Source organism: Cololabis saira, chromosome 16 (assembly GCF_033807715.1).
Source record: "Cololabis saira isolate AMF1-May2022 chromosome 16, fColSai1.1, whole genome shotgun sequence".
Classification (NCBI taxonomy): domain Eukaryota; kingdom Metazoa; phylum Chordata; class Actinopteri; order Beloniformes; family Belonidae; genus Cololabis; species Cololabis saira.
Genome location: NC_084602.1, coordinates 30213768 through 30228933, shown reverse-complemented (window position 1 = coordinate 30228933; position 15166 = coordinate 30213768). Strand labels below are relative to the sequence as shown.

General features: G+C 41.3%; 1 protein-coding gene across 1 annotated transcript in view; it reads left to right on the top strand.

Annotated features, from left to right (window-relative positions):
• The window catches only part of LOC133461906 (calpain-1 catalytic subunit-like), a 30074-nt gene that overhangs the window by 4232 nt on the left and 10676 nt on the right, over positions 1-15166 (top strand). The window contains exons 3-12 of the mRNA XM_061742915.1: positions 1107-1359; positions 3470-3539; positions 3649-3767; positions 7944-8077; positions 8187-8361; positions 8686-8766; positions 8906-8991; positions 13974-14048; positions 14183-14343; positions 14951-15117. Of these exons, the coding sequence (XP_061598899.1) occupies positions 1123-1359; positions 3470-3539; positions 3649-3767; positions 7944-8077; positions 8187-8361; positions 8686-8766; positions 8906-8991; positions 13974-14048; positions 14183-14343; positions 14951-15117 (1305 nt within the window). The 5' untranslated portion in view covers positions 1107-1122. The remainder of the gene's footprint in view (positions 1-1106; positions 1360-3469; positions 3540-3648; positions 3768-7943; positions 8078-8186; positions 8362-8685; positions 8767-8905; positions 8992-13973; positions 14049-14182; positions 14344-14950; positions 15118-15166) is intronic.

Below are 15166 nucleotides of genomic sequence, written 5' to 3'. Positions count from 1 at the left end.
AGACAGGGAGATACGGGAATGCAAAGGATGAGGGACGTAATAATATACTTTCATACATTTGTTTTTGATCCATGCAGGGGTCATCGAGTGCTAAACTGGAGTTAATCAGGTTGCTTTATCTCATTCAAACGTCCACCGAATACAGCGTCATACAGTAGGTGCATTGTTCTTCTTTTAGTTCAACTTGATGCACAGCCAGATGGTTTCATACTGCAGTCAGTTACCGTAGTGTCCTTAGCTTACCTTGATTAATAATTCACAGCTTCTGTCGTGGAGAGAAGAAAAAGTCATAAAAAAATGCAGTAAAATATCCCAGTACAACCATAAATATCCATGAGTGACAAATGAAAACGAAATGAAACCATCGCCTCTTTGTGCAAGCAACAACAGTAGGAAGTAGGAGGATTAACCTACAGGTAACTGCAATTGACGCTTGTTCATAGGATGTTTGCGTGAACATTGCAAAGAAAGCTCTTCACCTACTGGTTGACTTATCCTCCATTTTCTTCCTCGGTAGTTCGGTAAGATTTCTCTCCTCATTTTGAGCCATTATATAGGTTTCTTAAGTCAGCCTGCAGAGTTAAGCAGTTCTCTGCCAACTGAAAGTTTTTTTTCTTTTGTTTTTGTTTTTTAATTTAGCAAGGCACTGAAGTTCACGTCATGCCTGATGGATTAATCCATATAATGCATGTATGATACAGAAAAAGAATCTACTGGACCATGCTGTGTGAATACATTTTTTTATTGTGAAAGTAGTTTCAGTGGCCGACAAGGCAATAAACCGCCGTATGAAAGCTCTTCTTCTTCCCACTCTCTTTCTGAGACTCAGTGAGCCGATGTTAGCATGTAGTTCTCACTTGAAGAGACCCCAGATCAACAGTTTGTGTGTCTTCTACGGGATCAGCAGCGAACATTTCATAAGGACAGCTGACATAATTTGAGACGATCATCGTCCTCAGTTACAGTTTCTCTGATTAGTACTTCCTTGTTCCCCAAATCCTTGTTATTTTATCACTGCATATGTAATGTGAAAGTGACACATAGCAAAATTACCCCACGAACCTCATGCCTCAGAGTGTTTACCTTTACTTTTTCATTTATCACAGCCCAAAAACTGCAGCAATGCCCCCACCCGGCGTGTGTCTAAACATTAAGGAGGCTCGTAACAAAGAAGAGGGTTATGGGAGCACCACAAACCCCAACAGGCTCTACGATCAAGACGTCCAACAGCTGAAGGCATACTGTGTCACTAACAGAATCAAATTTGTGGACGAAATGTTCCCACCTGACAGGAGCTCCATTGGCCATGGAATACTGACCCCCTCCGACCTGGGTCGACTGGAGTGGCTGAGACCGGCGGTACGCACTTCAAGCATGCAATGTTTCTTAAGGAAATTGTCTCAGATCAGTCTTTCTGTGTGGCGTTTGTAAGTTTTCTCTCTGCCTAGTCTGAAAACACGAATGTCAGGTTTATTAGTGAATCTAAAGTGTCTTTGGGGGTGAGTGTGAGTGTGTGTGTGGCTGTTTGTCTGGACGTGGCCCTGTGATGGACTAGCAACCTGTCCAGGGTGTAACCCAAAGAGAGCTGGGATGAAGATCACCAGAATCTGCTACCCTAAATGGGAATAATCAGGTATAGATCATGGATGAATGACTCACATGGGATTAGAAATATTAAACATGTCCATCAGCAAACGCATAAGAATTTTACAAGATTCTACAAACCCAGTTCGAGACCAAAAAACAACTGACTAACTATGTTACTGTTTTACTTCCTAAATTGAGGGGAGATCCGCTGCATAAGCCTGTTGGCTTTTTGACCTCTCCTGTCACATTTGTTTTACTATTTTGATTGTAAGTGTTACTTTTATTGTGTGCAAACTAATAAAAAAAAGGCTTCTGGTGTGCAGGAGAGAGGAAAACGGATAAACCATGCACCTTATTAAAAAGATCTGATAAAACAGGTAGTTCTGGTTGAATTCAGTGTTTAAAGACTTTCTAACGTTGATTGAGAATAATAATATGAACGGAGCAATAATGTTTTAGTATCACTGATAGATGGCCAAAAAAAGCAGATTAGGGTTTAGATTCAGATTAGATTGGAGTCTGCTGCAGGGGGAGGGCACACTTCCTGGACCAGTGGACGATTTTATCCACTGGTGTGATGATTCCTTTTTAAACTTAAATGTGAGAAAGACCAAGGACATGTGCATAGATTTTAGGAGGAACCCAAACCCACAACCCTTAACAGTAATTAAGGGGGAGAGTGTGGAGCGAGTCACAACTTTTAAGTACTTGGGTGTGGTCATCGACAACAAGTTGTCTTTTAATGAGAACACAGATGTTGTGTATAAAAAATCACAACAGCGCTTGCACTTTCTCCGGGTGCTTAACCGATTTGGAGTGTGCAACAAATTAATGACCATGTTCTAGCACTCTGTGATTGAATCTGTCCTGACATTTGCCATTATCTCTGGGTTTGGTAGCCTCTCACTAGGAGATAAAAATGGGCTGGAACACATTGTCAAAGTTGCCAGCAAAACTATTGGTGTTGCCCTCCCTGACTTGCCTACTGTCTTTGGCAGGAGGGTAACATCCAAGGCTCAGGACATCCTACAGTGTCCTGACCATCCTCTCCATGCCGAGTTTGAACTTTTACCCTCTGGCAGGAGATTCAGATTGCCCAGGACCAAATCAAACAGACTGAAAAATTATTTTATAACTCACGCCATCACCCAACTTAAAGGAGCTTGAGGCTCCTTTTAAGAAATTAGACTCTCTAGCGCCACCCTTCACCACGACGGCTGTTGGGGGTACTGCAGCCAACAGTGAAGCCGGCACGGGAGAATGGGGAGAACGTGCATGCAGCTTTACTAGAAAACTTAAAATGTATACAGATTTTTTTCATAAAACTTGCCACAATCCGGCCTCAAGCTCCTTTAATTTAAAACTCAACAAATGAACAGCTGTGAACTCCACTCCCCACTCTCCACACTACATCCTCAGGGTATTTTGTGTGTACTTTGTGTGCTGTGTCCTAGCTGTGTGAATGTGCTTTGTGTTTTTATGCCTATAATGTCTTATCTTTCTTGGTTTTACCCCCCCCCCCCCCCCTGTAAAGCGAATTTCCCCTCTGGGGGACAATAAAATGAAGTTGAAGTTGAAGATTAGTATCAGCGACAAACAGAAAGGGAAAGAAATACACAAGATTAGACCAGTTAGACCAGTTAATAAGTGTATTGAGTTTATTTTGGCAAACTCTTACTAACCACAGATCACGTAAAACTCCTTAGAAAAGACGGTGTGGATTTTGCGCCCATCAGCTCTGATAGGTGAGCTGAGCAGATATTTACAGACAAACATACAGTGGGAATGCCTTGAATATGAACCAGAATTTATATGAACTAGTATCTTAAGTAAAATCATAAAAGTTACACATTTTCAATGACCAATCTGCTTTTTTTCCCAGAATATTGCTCCTAATCCATCGTTTGTCGTTGATGGGGTCTCCAGGTTCGATTTTGGTCAAGGATTTCTCGGTGGGAAAATTGTTTGTCCATAGAGCATCTTTGACATCTTCTTCTTTTTTTAATGTTATTATTGTTATTTTATTATTATCAGTAGTAGTAGTAGTATTTGTTTTTTCAGGAAACTGCTGGTTTCTTGCATCTATCGGAGCTCTGACTTTCCAGAATCACATCTTCAGGCAGGTTGTTCCTGTTGACCAGGAGTTTGATGAGAACTACTGCGGGCTGTTTCATTTCAGGGTAAATACTAATCACACAACTTGTCATTGTTTCTAAATGTTTTAAAATAGTTTTAATATTGCCAAAACTGAGCTCTTGGTTTTCCCACCTGCCATCACAATATTGACATTAAAATCTACACTTTGTCCCGTGGGTGCGTGCGTGCGTGCGTGCGTGCGTGCGTGCGTGCGTGCGTGCGTGCGTGCGTGCGTGAGCGTATAAGCCAAACAACGAAAGTTTTCTCAACAGGGTTTGAGGCCCCAAATCTGCATATTGGCATATTGATTGCGGATATTAGAAGTGTCTTAACAAGTAGATATTGACTTTAGATGGACAAACTTGTTATCAAAAACCTAATACTTTGATACAGGGGTTGTCAAAGAATGCAAAAATATGATTTATAAAATCTCACTGCTCGGTGACCGCGTATTTCGATATTTTATTTTTACCTTTGATGACCAAGTGAACCCTGAAGGCTGCCACTGAATTTAGAAGACATGATCGAGGGCTTTCCATCTTTCCAGTCTTTCACTTTGCCAGACGAACCTGAACCTGAAAAGAAGCCCATACATACTGTTTAATTTACCCATATCTTTATTTAATCTTACTTTAATGGCACCTTGCCCATCGAAGTAACGGACTGGCAAAGAGTTGGTGCTACCCCGGTTCCAAACTTATCAGGTGTAACCATGTAAGATGTGTTTTATTACAGTCATCATTCTCTTATTCACTATTTTGTAATTTAAAGTAATTAAAAGTCTGCTTTCTTTTTTTTCTATGACATCATCACTTTTATGAAGTAAAAACTAAACCAAATTAAAGTTGCAAGCAGTGATGAACGGGCCCTCGCGCGTGCAATTTTCACCAATAAAGGTCAAGGACTTAAAACTAAGTCCGATGACACCACCCATGACTCTCTATATCAAACCAATCAAAAGTTATGGCAGAAAATAGGAACTATCACATATCGACCAATTAGAAGAAGGGGCGGAGCTAATTCATGCCAATGAAGGTCAAGGACTCAAAACTAAGTCTTATGACACCACCCACGACTCTTTATGTCAAACCAATCAAAAGTTATGGCAGAAAGTAGGAACTATCAAATATGGACCAATCAGATGAAGGGGGGGCGCGCTTTTTGGCGTCTATCGTCACCACGGTAACGCTTTTGACTGAGAGAAGTAATGCGCGTAGTCGCAAGATGGAGACGCACATTTTGATGTATAACACACCTGGGTGCACGTTACGGTTCGGGCGAAGAAGCGACTGAAGAAATGGCATAAATTGCGGCAAAATTACAAGATTAATTCAAAATGGCCGACTTCCTGTTCGGTTACGGCCATGGTGCCAAGAGACTTTTCTTTACGTTGCGACATGATACAGGTGTGTACCGATTTTCGTGCATGTATGTCAAACCGTATTGTGGGGCTTGAGGCACAAAGTTTTCCACGGGGCGCTGTTGAGCCATTAGGCCACGCCCATTAATGCAAACCAGGCCTGGCTTGGGTGCAAAATTTGGTGACTTTTGGGCACGTTTAGAGGGGCAAAAAGGCCATAATTTCGCCGGAAGAAGGAAAAAAAAAAAAACGAGAACGAGAAAAATTCCTACAGATACAAAAGGGCCTTCGCACTGTAAGTGCTCGGGCCCTAAAAACCCCAAATAATATGATGTCATCAATTCCATTGAAGAAGATATGATGTCATCAAGTTATGATGTCATCAATTCCATTGAAGAAGATATGATGTCATCAGGTTATGATGTCATCAATTCCATTGAAGAAGATATGATGTCATCAAGTTATGATGTCATCAATTCCATTGAAGAATATATGATGTCATCAATTCCATTAACCATTCCATTCCATCAACATGCTTGTAACAGAGTTTATAAATAGAACTCCTTCTTACTAGTTCTCATCATATCTTTTGACAATGCCACGCAGACGCAGACAGAGCTCTCGCCCCGTCCGCAGGCGCCGGAGAGTCCGTAGGACCCGCGTCGCCCGCAGACGCAGGAGAGTTGTCCGACGCAGACGCTGAAGGTCAATAGATGATGGACTGAGTCCTTAGATGTGCTGTGTTTGTGTGTGTGTGTGTGTGTGTGTGTGTGTGTGTGTGTGTGTGTGTGTGTGTGTGTGTGTGTGTGTGTGTGTGTGTGTGTGTGTGTGTGTGTGTGTGTGTGTGTGTGTGTGTGTGTGTGTGTGTGTGTGTGTGTGTGTGTGTGTGTGTGTCACTCATCAAGCTCCACTGGTTCCCTTTAGCCACTTCTGCTAACCTAGAGTGCCAGCTGGAACTGCTCCCCCTGGTAGATCTGGTAGAAACCCATGGCACTACACGTCCGTCACGTTTCAGCACACGAGCATCGTCTGACAAAACGGACTCTACAGCCACTCCAGTCCAAAATGTTTCCCTACCTTATCCTTCTATAGTGCAACAACCTTCCAACAAACATTACAGTGTCGGGAGCTTCCTCTAAGAGCTCCTCTCTCCCCCTTTCATTTCTTGTTTTTGTGCTTTTACAGTGAATCGCTTTGGACAAAAGTGTTTGCAAAGTGACTAAATAGATAAATAAAATAACATGGTATGAAACCAAACACTAGAATTTGTATGTGTTTTCCTCACAAGGGCGGTCCCATAGTTTGTTTATTCTTTCACACAATAAAACCTTATGGCCAGATGTCCCAACACCAGCCCACAATCTCCCACCTTCACGTCAGCTAATGCTACAATACTAGATCATTGCTCCTGAAATTCAATGCTTTCCTAATCCCTCAAGGGGAATTATGTATTTTCATTACCGTTTTTTTATAATTTATATATTTAATTTAATTCATTTAAATTAATTTTAATGTAATTTATAAATGTATATTGTAGTTCAGATTTTCCTTTTATTGTCCCATCCACACTGGCTGTTTTAACCTAGGCACACACGCACGCACGCACGCTAGCACGCACGCACGCACGCACGCACGCACGCACGCACGCACGCACGCACGCACGCACGCACGCACGCACGCACGCACGCACGCACGCACGCACGCACGCACACACACACACACACACACACACACACACACACACACCTGCTGGAAGGGGGTGCCAAATACTTTGTTGTGCACAAACCCCTTGCATGACAGCAGCAGCAGCTTGAGTTAAAGAAACAGAAGTGGTTTTATAACTTGCAGCAGCAGGTCAGATCAGGTAAAAGTGTTTGAGGTACACTAAGGGTATGTGTTGATGGTTTTATTGCAATGAATTACATGGAAATACACACCATTGTTGGCATCTGAAGGAATTCCAGTTCTCAGGTACAGGTATTCATCAGCAACATGAGGATAATAGATAACAAACTCAACTACGGCAGAGCCAACAACGAATAAACTCTTAAAGCACATTCAGATATGACTTTGCACGTCCCTTTTATATACTCTTGGCACCTTTTTTGTAGTCATCACTTTTAGATTTTGACTGTTTAAAAATTCTAAATATCTATTTTCCTCTTATACACACTCAGTATATCTTTAAAATTTGTAACTTTTTTTGAGTTCCTATTGACCGTAACATGCACCCAGGTGTGTTAGATATCAAAATGTGCGTCTCGATCCTTTGATGATGTACATTACTTTTCTCAGTCAAAAGCGTTACCGTGGCAACGACAGAAGCCAAAAAGCGCACCCCCCCCCCATCTGGTTGGTCCATATTTGATAGTTTCTACTTTCTGCCATAACTTTTGAATTGTTTGACATACAGAGTTGCGGGTGGTGTCATCTGACTCGGTTTTGACTCTTTCACCTTAATTGGTGCAAATTAGCCCCGTCCCTTCTTCTGATTGGTCGATATGTGATAGTTCCTATTTTCTGCAATAACTTTTGAATGGTTTGACATAAAGACTCATGGGTGGTGTCATCGGATACGGTTTTGAGTCCTTGAACATAATTGGTGCAAATTAGCCCCGCCTCTTCATCTGTTTGGTCGATATCTGATAGTTCCGACTGCCATAACTTTTGAATGGTTTGATATAGAGAGTCGTGACTGGTGTCATCCGCTAAATGTCCAGGCCTGAAGAATCTACATGCAAGTCATACAATCACACGGCAGCACGCCTGAACGTGCACAAGGGTGCGAGGGCCCGTTCATCACTGCTTGCAGCTATAATTATTGTTTTAATCTTTGATGCTATCTTTTTCAAATCTTCAGTTCTGGAGATTTGGCAGATGGATGGATGTTGTTATTGATGATAAGCTGCCAACAATCAACGGCAGACTGATCTTCGTTCAATCCAAAAGACAAACCGAGTTCTGGCCTGCTCTGCTGGAGAAAGCCTACGCCAAGTGAGTGCACCGCTCCTCATATGTATGAGCTTTACACCCACTCTGTTTGCATCTGTAAAAATTACCACAAGTATTGTGACAAAACAAAGTATCACATCCATTATGTCAGAGTTTGCGGTTCCTACACGGACATGAGTGCTGGAACTCCAATAGAGGCAATGATGGACTTCACTGGTGGTGTCCACATGTGTATACAGCTGTCTGAGCCTCCCCAGGAGCTGCTGGACTTGATGTGCAGAGCTGCTAAATCCAGTGCCCTGATGGGCTGTGGTACACATCAAAGCGTACGTAAGATATTGAAGCATCCATTACTTTTTGTGTGCGTGTGAAATTAGCTTTTTTAATTTACAGGGCTTCTGTAAATCCAACTCATCTCAAGTTTTCACTAAATCTGATTACTTTTGCAATTTTTTTTCTTCCATAATCAAAATACTTTTCAAATTACCTAAATTACCTGGTTAATTTAGTTAATTTCTTTTTCTTTTTTTTAAGTACAATAAATCTTTTTTTTCCCAAACAAAAGCCTATCATCTGGTGGTACATGTAGTGACTGACATTCATTGGATGTTGACATAAACAAACACTGTGTATGAATGTTTTGCTTGTAGGAGAGGTCGTCTTCTTCTATGACCTTATTACCAAATGGCCTGGTCCAGGGTCATGCCTACACTGTGACAGGCATCAAACAGGTGAGCAGGTAATCCTAGATCTGAGAGCATACGCTTTGACAATGAGGTTAATAACAAATATACAGTAACAGAAACTGACTCTCGTTTTACATTTATGGACTCTGTTAATGGTGATTTCTGTGATGTGATTGCTGGTCAGATGATGAGCCGAGGAAGACTCATAAACCTGGTGCGTTTGTGGAACCCCTGGGGAAAAGGAGAGTGGAACGGAGACTGGAGTGATCGGTGAGAACAGATCCAACTCTGTCTCTGATTCATGTAGAAATGCATCTAAATTAAAAGATGATTTTCATAGTTTATTTGCAAGTAATGTAAGAACTTTGTTATACATTTGCAACCTTGCATACATTATAAACACACACACACCACAGAGAGGAAGGAGACAGCTTCTGCACCCCTGAGATTAAACGATTTAGGTGTGAAATATGAAAATGAACCCAATAAAAATAATTTAAGCAGCACAACGTAACTTTCAACTTTTCTGAGTTTGGCGGCATCTTTTGGACAAAAGCGGTAGTGCTTTACCAGAAAGAACACTACGTTTCCCATGAGCACCAGTGCGTACTGCCGGAAAACTCCTGTCCCGTCGCGTGCATTTGTTTTGAGGGAAGACGGGACGCTTTTCTGTTTCACCAAGTGAACAGACGGAACGCAAAAAAAAAGATGTTAAACTGCTGGAAAGGAACTGTAATTTACCGGGATACCTTAAACAAGGAAGCCAGGGAGCGGTATATGGAGAAAATAATGATTATTAACGGTCTGGATCCATATGAAATCCCTACTAAAGAATGGAGGTCCTCGTCGGAGCGCCACTCTTTATAAGGGATTTACTGCCGCAGTTCTGCACAACCCACGTCTTACTACCTTGTTTAGGAGTGTTTGGCAGCTGCTTTGGTAAATGTTTGACTTGCCATGTGTTTCAATAAATTAGTATAATAGTACAACATACAGTACATGTTTTGTATTACTCTTACTTTTCTTTTCTTTTTTTTTGACTGCTATATTATGCTGAAGAGGCTCCGAGGCGTGAGCAATATTTTTGTTTTCCTCGTGAGATAATTTTTTTCCTCTGCAGCTACAAATCAAATAGTTAATATTTTTTCCTCAACAAAATTAATCGCACCGCAGAGAGCTTGCCAGCAACTGCGTTTAGCTGGAGAAGTGGGGAATAAAACCCGTTAGAATGATCCGACCCCGGTCTGTGAGTGTTTGTTTGTGGTTAAATAAACCCGTGTTTTGATCCGACCCCGGTCTGTGAGTGTTTGTTTGTTTACTGAGGAACGTTATGTTTGGTCGGACTCGTTACAGCCGCGATCCAACCAAGCCGACGACTCTTTTACTCTTTTACTTTGTTATCAGATACTTGGCCGGCCTCCGTGGTTCTGCCTCCAAGCAGGAAAGCGGTGAAAAGTTAAACCATTAGCGATCTTTTCCCCACGTCTGTTGTGTGGAGCTGCTGCAGCCACAACACAGCAACGGGTTACCAGCTTCTGCGGAGCTGCGCTCCACGCCCCGCCCATTTTCTTCTCAACTACGAATCGGGAAGGAGGGGGAAGTGACGTATGCAGTAAAGCAGTCAAAGCTGTAAAAATGTGTAGTTTTTTAGTGTGGCAGGGTTCCTACCATGCTCCTCAAAGTTACATAGTGCCAGTGAAGGTGATACAGACCCCCCCAGACCATGACAGAGGTGTCATTAAACCGTTGGAAGTTGATGTACCATCACAATGACTCTGGAAATATGATATTAAGGTGGAAAAGTTACATAGTGCCGCTTTAAAGACCTTTTAAAGTAAAATGTTTTTGGCACCAACATCGGCTGAAAGGCCACACAGAGAAAAGAAAGTTACTGCTCCAAAACCACCAGATAAACGCCAGATTACAGTTTGCACTGCACATGGGGACAAAGATATGCATTTATTTTGAAGACATGTCCTGTAATCTGATGACACTAAAAGTGAACGTTTTTTGTCCAAATACTCATTGTTTGTTTTAGAGGAAAAAGGGGTACGTGATTACCCCTCAGAACGCCATCCCAACCATGGAGTATGGGGGTGGTAGCATCATGCTGTGGGGTCCACAGGTTCTTTTTCCAAATGGACAATGACACAAAGCATACCCTGAAATTACAAGCACTGGAGAGGCCATCATAAAGTTGTGACCTCAGAAAAATTGTGGGCAGGACTGAAAAGACGTGTTTGAGTAAGAAAGCCCAAAATATGACTCAGTTCCACCATTTATTTATTTTTTTGTAACTTTATTGATACCCAAAGGTAGATTTGTTTTCTATGCATTTAACCCATCTCTAATTAGACTAGGGCCTTGCCCAGGGGCCCAGGGTGGTTCACCATGGTTGCAATCTGGGGACTGGAACCTGGATCCTCCAGACTCCAGCCCGCTTTTGCAACCACTAGGCTGCCACTCTCTTCTGTCAAGAAGAATGGAGAAAAATCTTTCTGCAGTTAAAAGGCAATTGTATTGAATATACAATATAATACATTTTAAAACTTTTTAATTTAAAATAGACCTATTATGAAAAACACGTTTTCTCTTGCTTTAACATATATAAAGTGGTCTCCCCTCAGCCTGCCAACTCAGAGAAGGAGGAAAGCAACCAAATTCTGCAGTGTCTGTACAGCCGCCCGGATGAGCCGTCCAGTGTGATGTGGATCTACTAGCCGTTCAGATTCTGCGCCTGTCGTTACGTAACGACGGGAGCGATTTACATAGGTTGGCCTCCGATGTGTGAAACCACGCCCATAACTAACCCCGCCGGCTGGAGCTTCCAGCAATTTTTCGTAGCGGTGTATCGCGTCATTCAGGCAGCCAATCAGCACATGCCTCATTATCATAGCCCCGCCCACTCAGAATCCCGCATAGATAATGGCCGGGTTTCCCAGATCAGTTAAGTAGTTCTTAACAGCGAAAGACTTCTTTCAAACCTTCTTAAGGAGCCTGTGAAAGAAAATCGCGTTTCCCAGAGTCGCTCTTAGCTTAAGTATCTCTTTCATTAAGAAGGAAATGAAAGATGCTGCTGACCCAGTCTTTACAACCATCTTAGTGAACAAAGACTCACAGATCCAGCCGCGTCAGGCAAATCAATATCACACCAAGCAATGAGATATTAAAACAATGCACCCCGCACAAATTTTGATCTATTTTATACTTTAGATTTATATTGTTTAGCATTTATTGGTGACAGCAAAGGGGGGAAAAAAAGAAAAATAAGGAATAACAAGTGTGTTCCTGTTAGGGTTGCCACCCGTCCCGTAAAATACGGAATTGTCCTTTTATTTGAGAAAAAAATGTTGCGTCCCGTATTGAACTAATACGGGACACGATTTGTACTGTATTTTCCTTAACTTTTACACCATATTCTAGTTGAATTATTGAAATAAATTAACTTTTACACCATATTCTAGTTGAATTATTGAAATAAGTTAACTTTTACACCATATTCTAGTTGAATTATTGAAATAAATTAACTTTTACACCATAATCTTCACCTGTAGGCTATATTACATCTGGGCTGATATTGACATACGTAGCATAGGAGGATATTTCAGTTGCTAGTATGGTTGTCTGTCTGTACAGTCATGCAAGTTCAATGCTATTAAAGCACTTTAAACTTTAAATCAAAGCATTTTGTTTTTTCATATAAAATAAACACATTTTTATTCAGTTTAGAAGTTTTTGGGCTTTTTTTTTGGCTCCTGCACTGCTGAAATCAGGGCGTCCCTTATTTCTATTTCTGAAAGGTGGCAACCCTAGTTCCTGTATATGCTTTATGCATTAGGCACAAATAAAACGATCATCATGAATATCATTTATTTGATAATTTGGCTGCTATACACCATATTCTCGCTGCAAATCAACCGCGTCACCGTGCGCGAAGCAGAACTGTTTTTATGAACGCATTCGTGCGTCCCCTGGACATGCTGTCGGACCGGGCTGTCAGGCAGCCGTCACACCGATCCTCCTGCCCAAGCGCACAGGTATGTGATGACAGGGAAGCAGCAGCTGAAGAACGGCTTTTGATGAATCGTTCATTACAGTCTCAAATATAATCAATGGTGTCGGTTTATATTAAAGAATCTTTTTGCCCAGAAGAAAAAAGAGCGAAGACAACGACCCATAACTATTTTCTTCTCTTGAAAAGACCCACTTGCACCGCGGGCTTTAGGATAAAAAGACGCTGCAGAGTCGGGATGCAGCGTGGCGGGGATGATCTCCGCAATTAGAAGCCCTCTATAATTGTAAAAAGAATTTCACTTATCACAGGTTCTTTTTGGAACATAACCCCTGCGAAAAACCAGGGATTGCTGTAATTCCACGTTGCGATTTGCGAAACTCGCCTTCTCTTGGCTCATGTTTTTGAACGCACACACACGCCCACCCCGTTTCCTCCCGGTTTCTGCGTGTGGGGAAAAAAAGCCTCACTGTAGCCAGAAATAACGGAGTAACGCACCGTTTGGATGAAAAAGGGTCATTGAATTATATTTATCATCTTAATTTTTAATTATAACGCACAGGCAGCAGGGAATTAGTGCGTTAGGCAGCAGTGCTGCATGTGAAAATGCGCTGATAGTGATCGGTGATCGATTTGCCTGGCATCGATTGATTTGGTTTCAGAACCGGACAGCTGCTCCAAAGAGCTTCTGAAAGAGCGAAACTAAAGAACGGTGTTAAGAAGTCATCTGGGAAACATCCGTATCTTAGGGTTGTCTCTTAGTTCAAACCTTCTTTGGAACCTTCTTAAATCCTTAAGAGAGGTTGGATCTGGGAAACCCGGCCAATGAGGTTAGAGACTGGGATGATAAAGACATGGTTTACAGGCTGAATTTCTAATTTATTTAGCAAAAATTGTTTTTAAGACATTCAAGGCCTATTTAAAATAGGTATTAGATGCCATAATAGGTCCCCTTTAAAGTAATAAACTAGCAAACTTATTTATCTTTAATTGTTTTTATATTTTATGAATTAAAGACAAATCTTTGTATTCTTAACAATCCTAAAACGGGAAATGTTTCCACAATTTCACATGTGGAAATAGAAACTGCGTGTAAAGTTATGGTTATATTAATTTTTATTTATTTTTTGGTGCTTGTTAGCTGTTTTCCAGTTAGATATAATTTGAAAGTCCTCTGATCTAATTTGTCTGACTAAAATGGTTTTGTCTTTGCTTACTGCAAAGTGAAACTGTCTTCCAGGTCCCTTTTGTGGCAATCAGTCAGCTCAGAAGATCGTGACATGTGCCTTCGCGTGGCTGACGATGGAGAGTTCTGGTGAGTACATTTAGCCAAATACATAGCAAGGTAGAAAACACAATGGTTATTTTTTTTTCATTGTGAATCTTGAATGCGGGCCATGTGGGCCTGGAGTTATTTTTAGATAAAAATTCCTCCACCAAATTCAACAGGATGACAGTGGAAGATTTTTGCAAGTACTACAGCAGTCTTGATATCTGCTGCCCGAGTCCAGACTTCCTGGAGGAGAACTCCTCTGGTGTCTGGGAGACCTCCATGTACGAGGGCAGGTGGGTTGCAGGGACGACCGCTGGAGGCTGCGCAAATAACAAAGGTATCAAACACATCCAATGAGACAAAGTATCTTTTTGCAATTTTGGCAGAAATATAAAGAACAGTGTGAATTAAAGCTAGAATTATTCAAAAGGCTTTCAACTCATTAATTAATGAAAAAAAAAAGATAATTGTTAGTGTATACTAACAATGTGGTCGACATTTTTTTTTTTTTGTTGTTGTTGTTGGTATCAGTGGTGACAATCAGTTTAATGTTCTGGAGGACTTTGCTCATGTGCTTTAAAAACACTGAGCTGAAATAGCAGCATGACTCCAATAAACAGTGTCAAGGCCTGAAAGGTGAGATAAGAGAGGGTTCTCACAGTTTTACACAGGATTTCGTAATACTTAATTACAGCAGTTAAACCAGTAAACCAGTTATTTCACTTCAAACAAGTCAGAGTGGACTAGTTTAAAAACTTTTTTAAACCTTGTACACCTTTAACAAACAACAGCAACTCACTGAAAAACTACACCACGCATGTTGTTATAAAATTAAGTTTAAGGTTTAAAATCATCTGTTGAGCCAGGATTTTCAATCATCAATCATCTTTAATCTCAGATTTTTATTCATGCACATGGGTATCATTTTTGTCATTTATTTATAGACAGTTTCTGGACAAATCCACAGTATCGAATCAAGATTTGTGGTGAATACCACGAGAGCGATGGAGGGAAAAATATCCTGGTGTCGCTCATGCAAAAGCCGGACAAGAAGAACCGACGCCTGGTGCAAAACTTCCACATTGGATTGTCTGTGTTTGAGGTAAAACTGGTGTCGTTCTTTTTTCTCTTTGTCCTTATTGGACTGTATAACTATCATT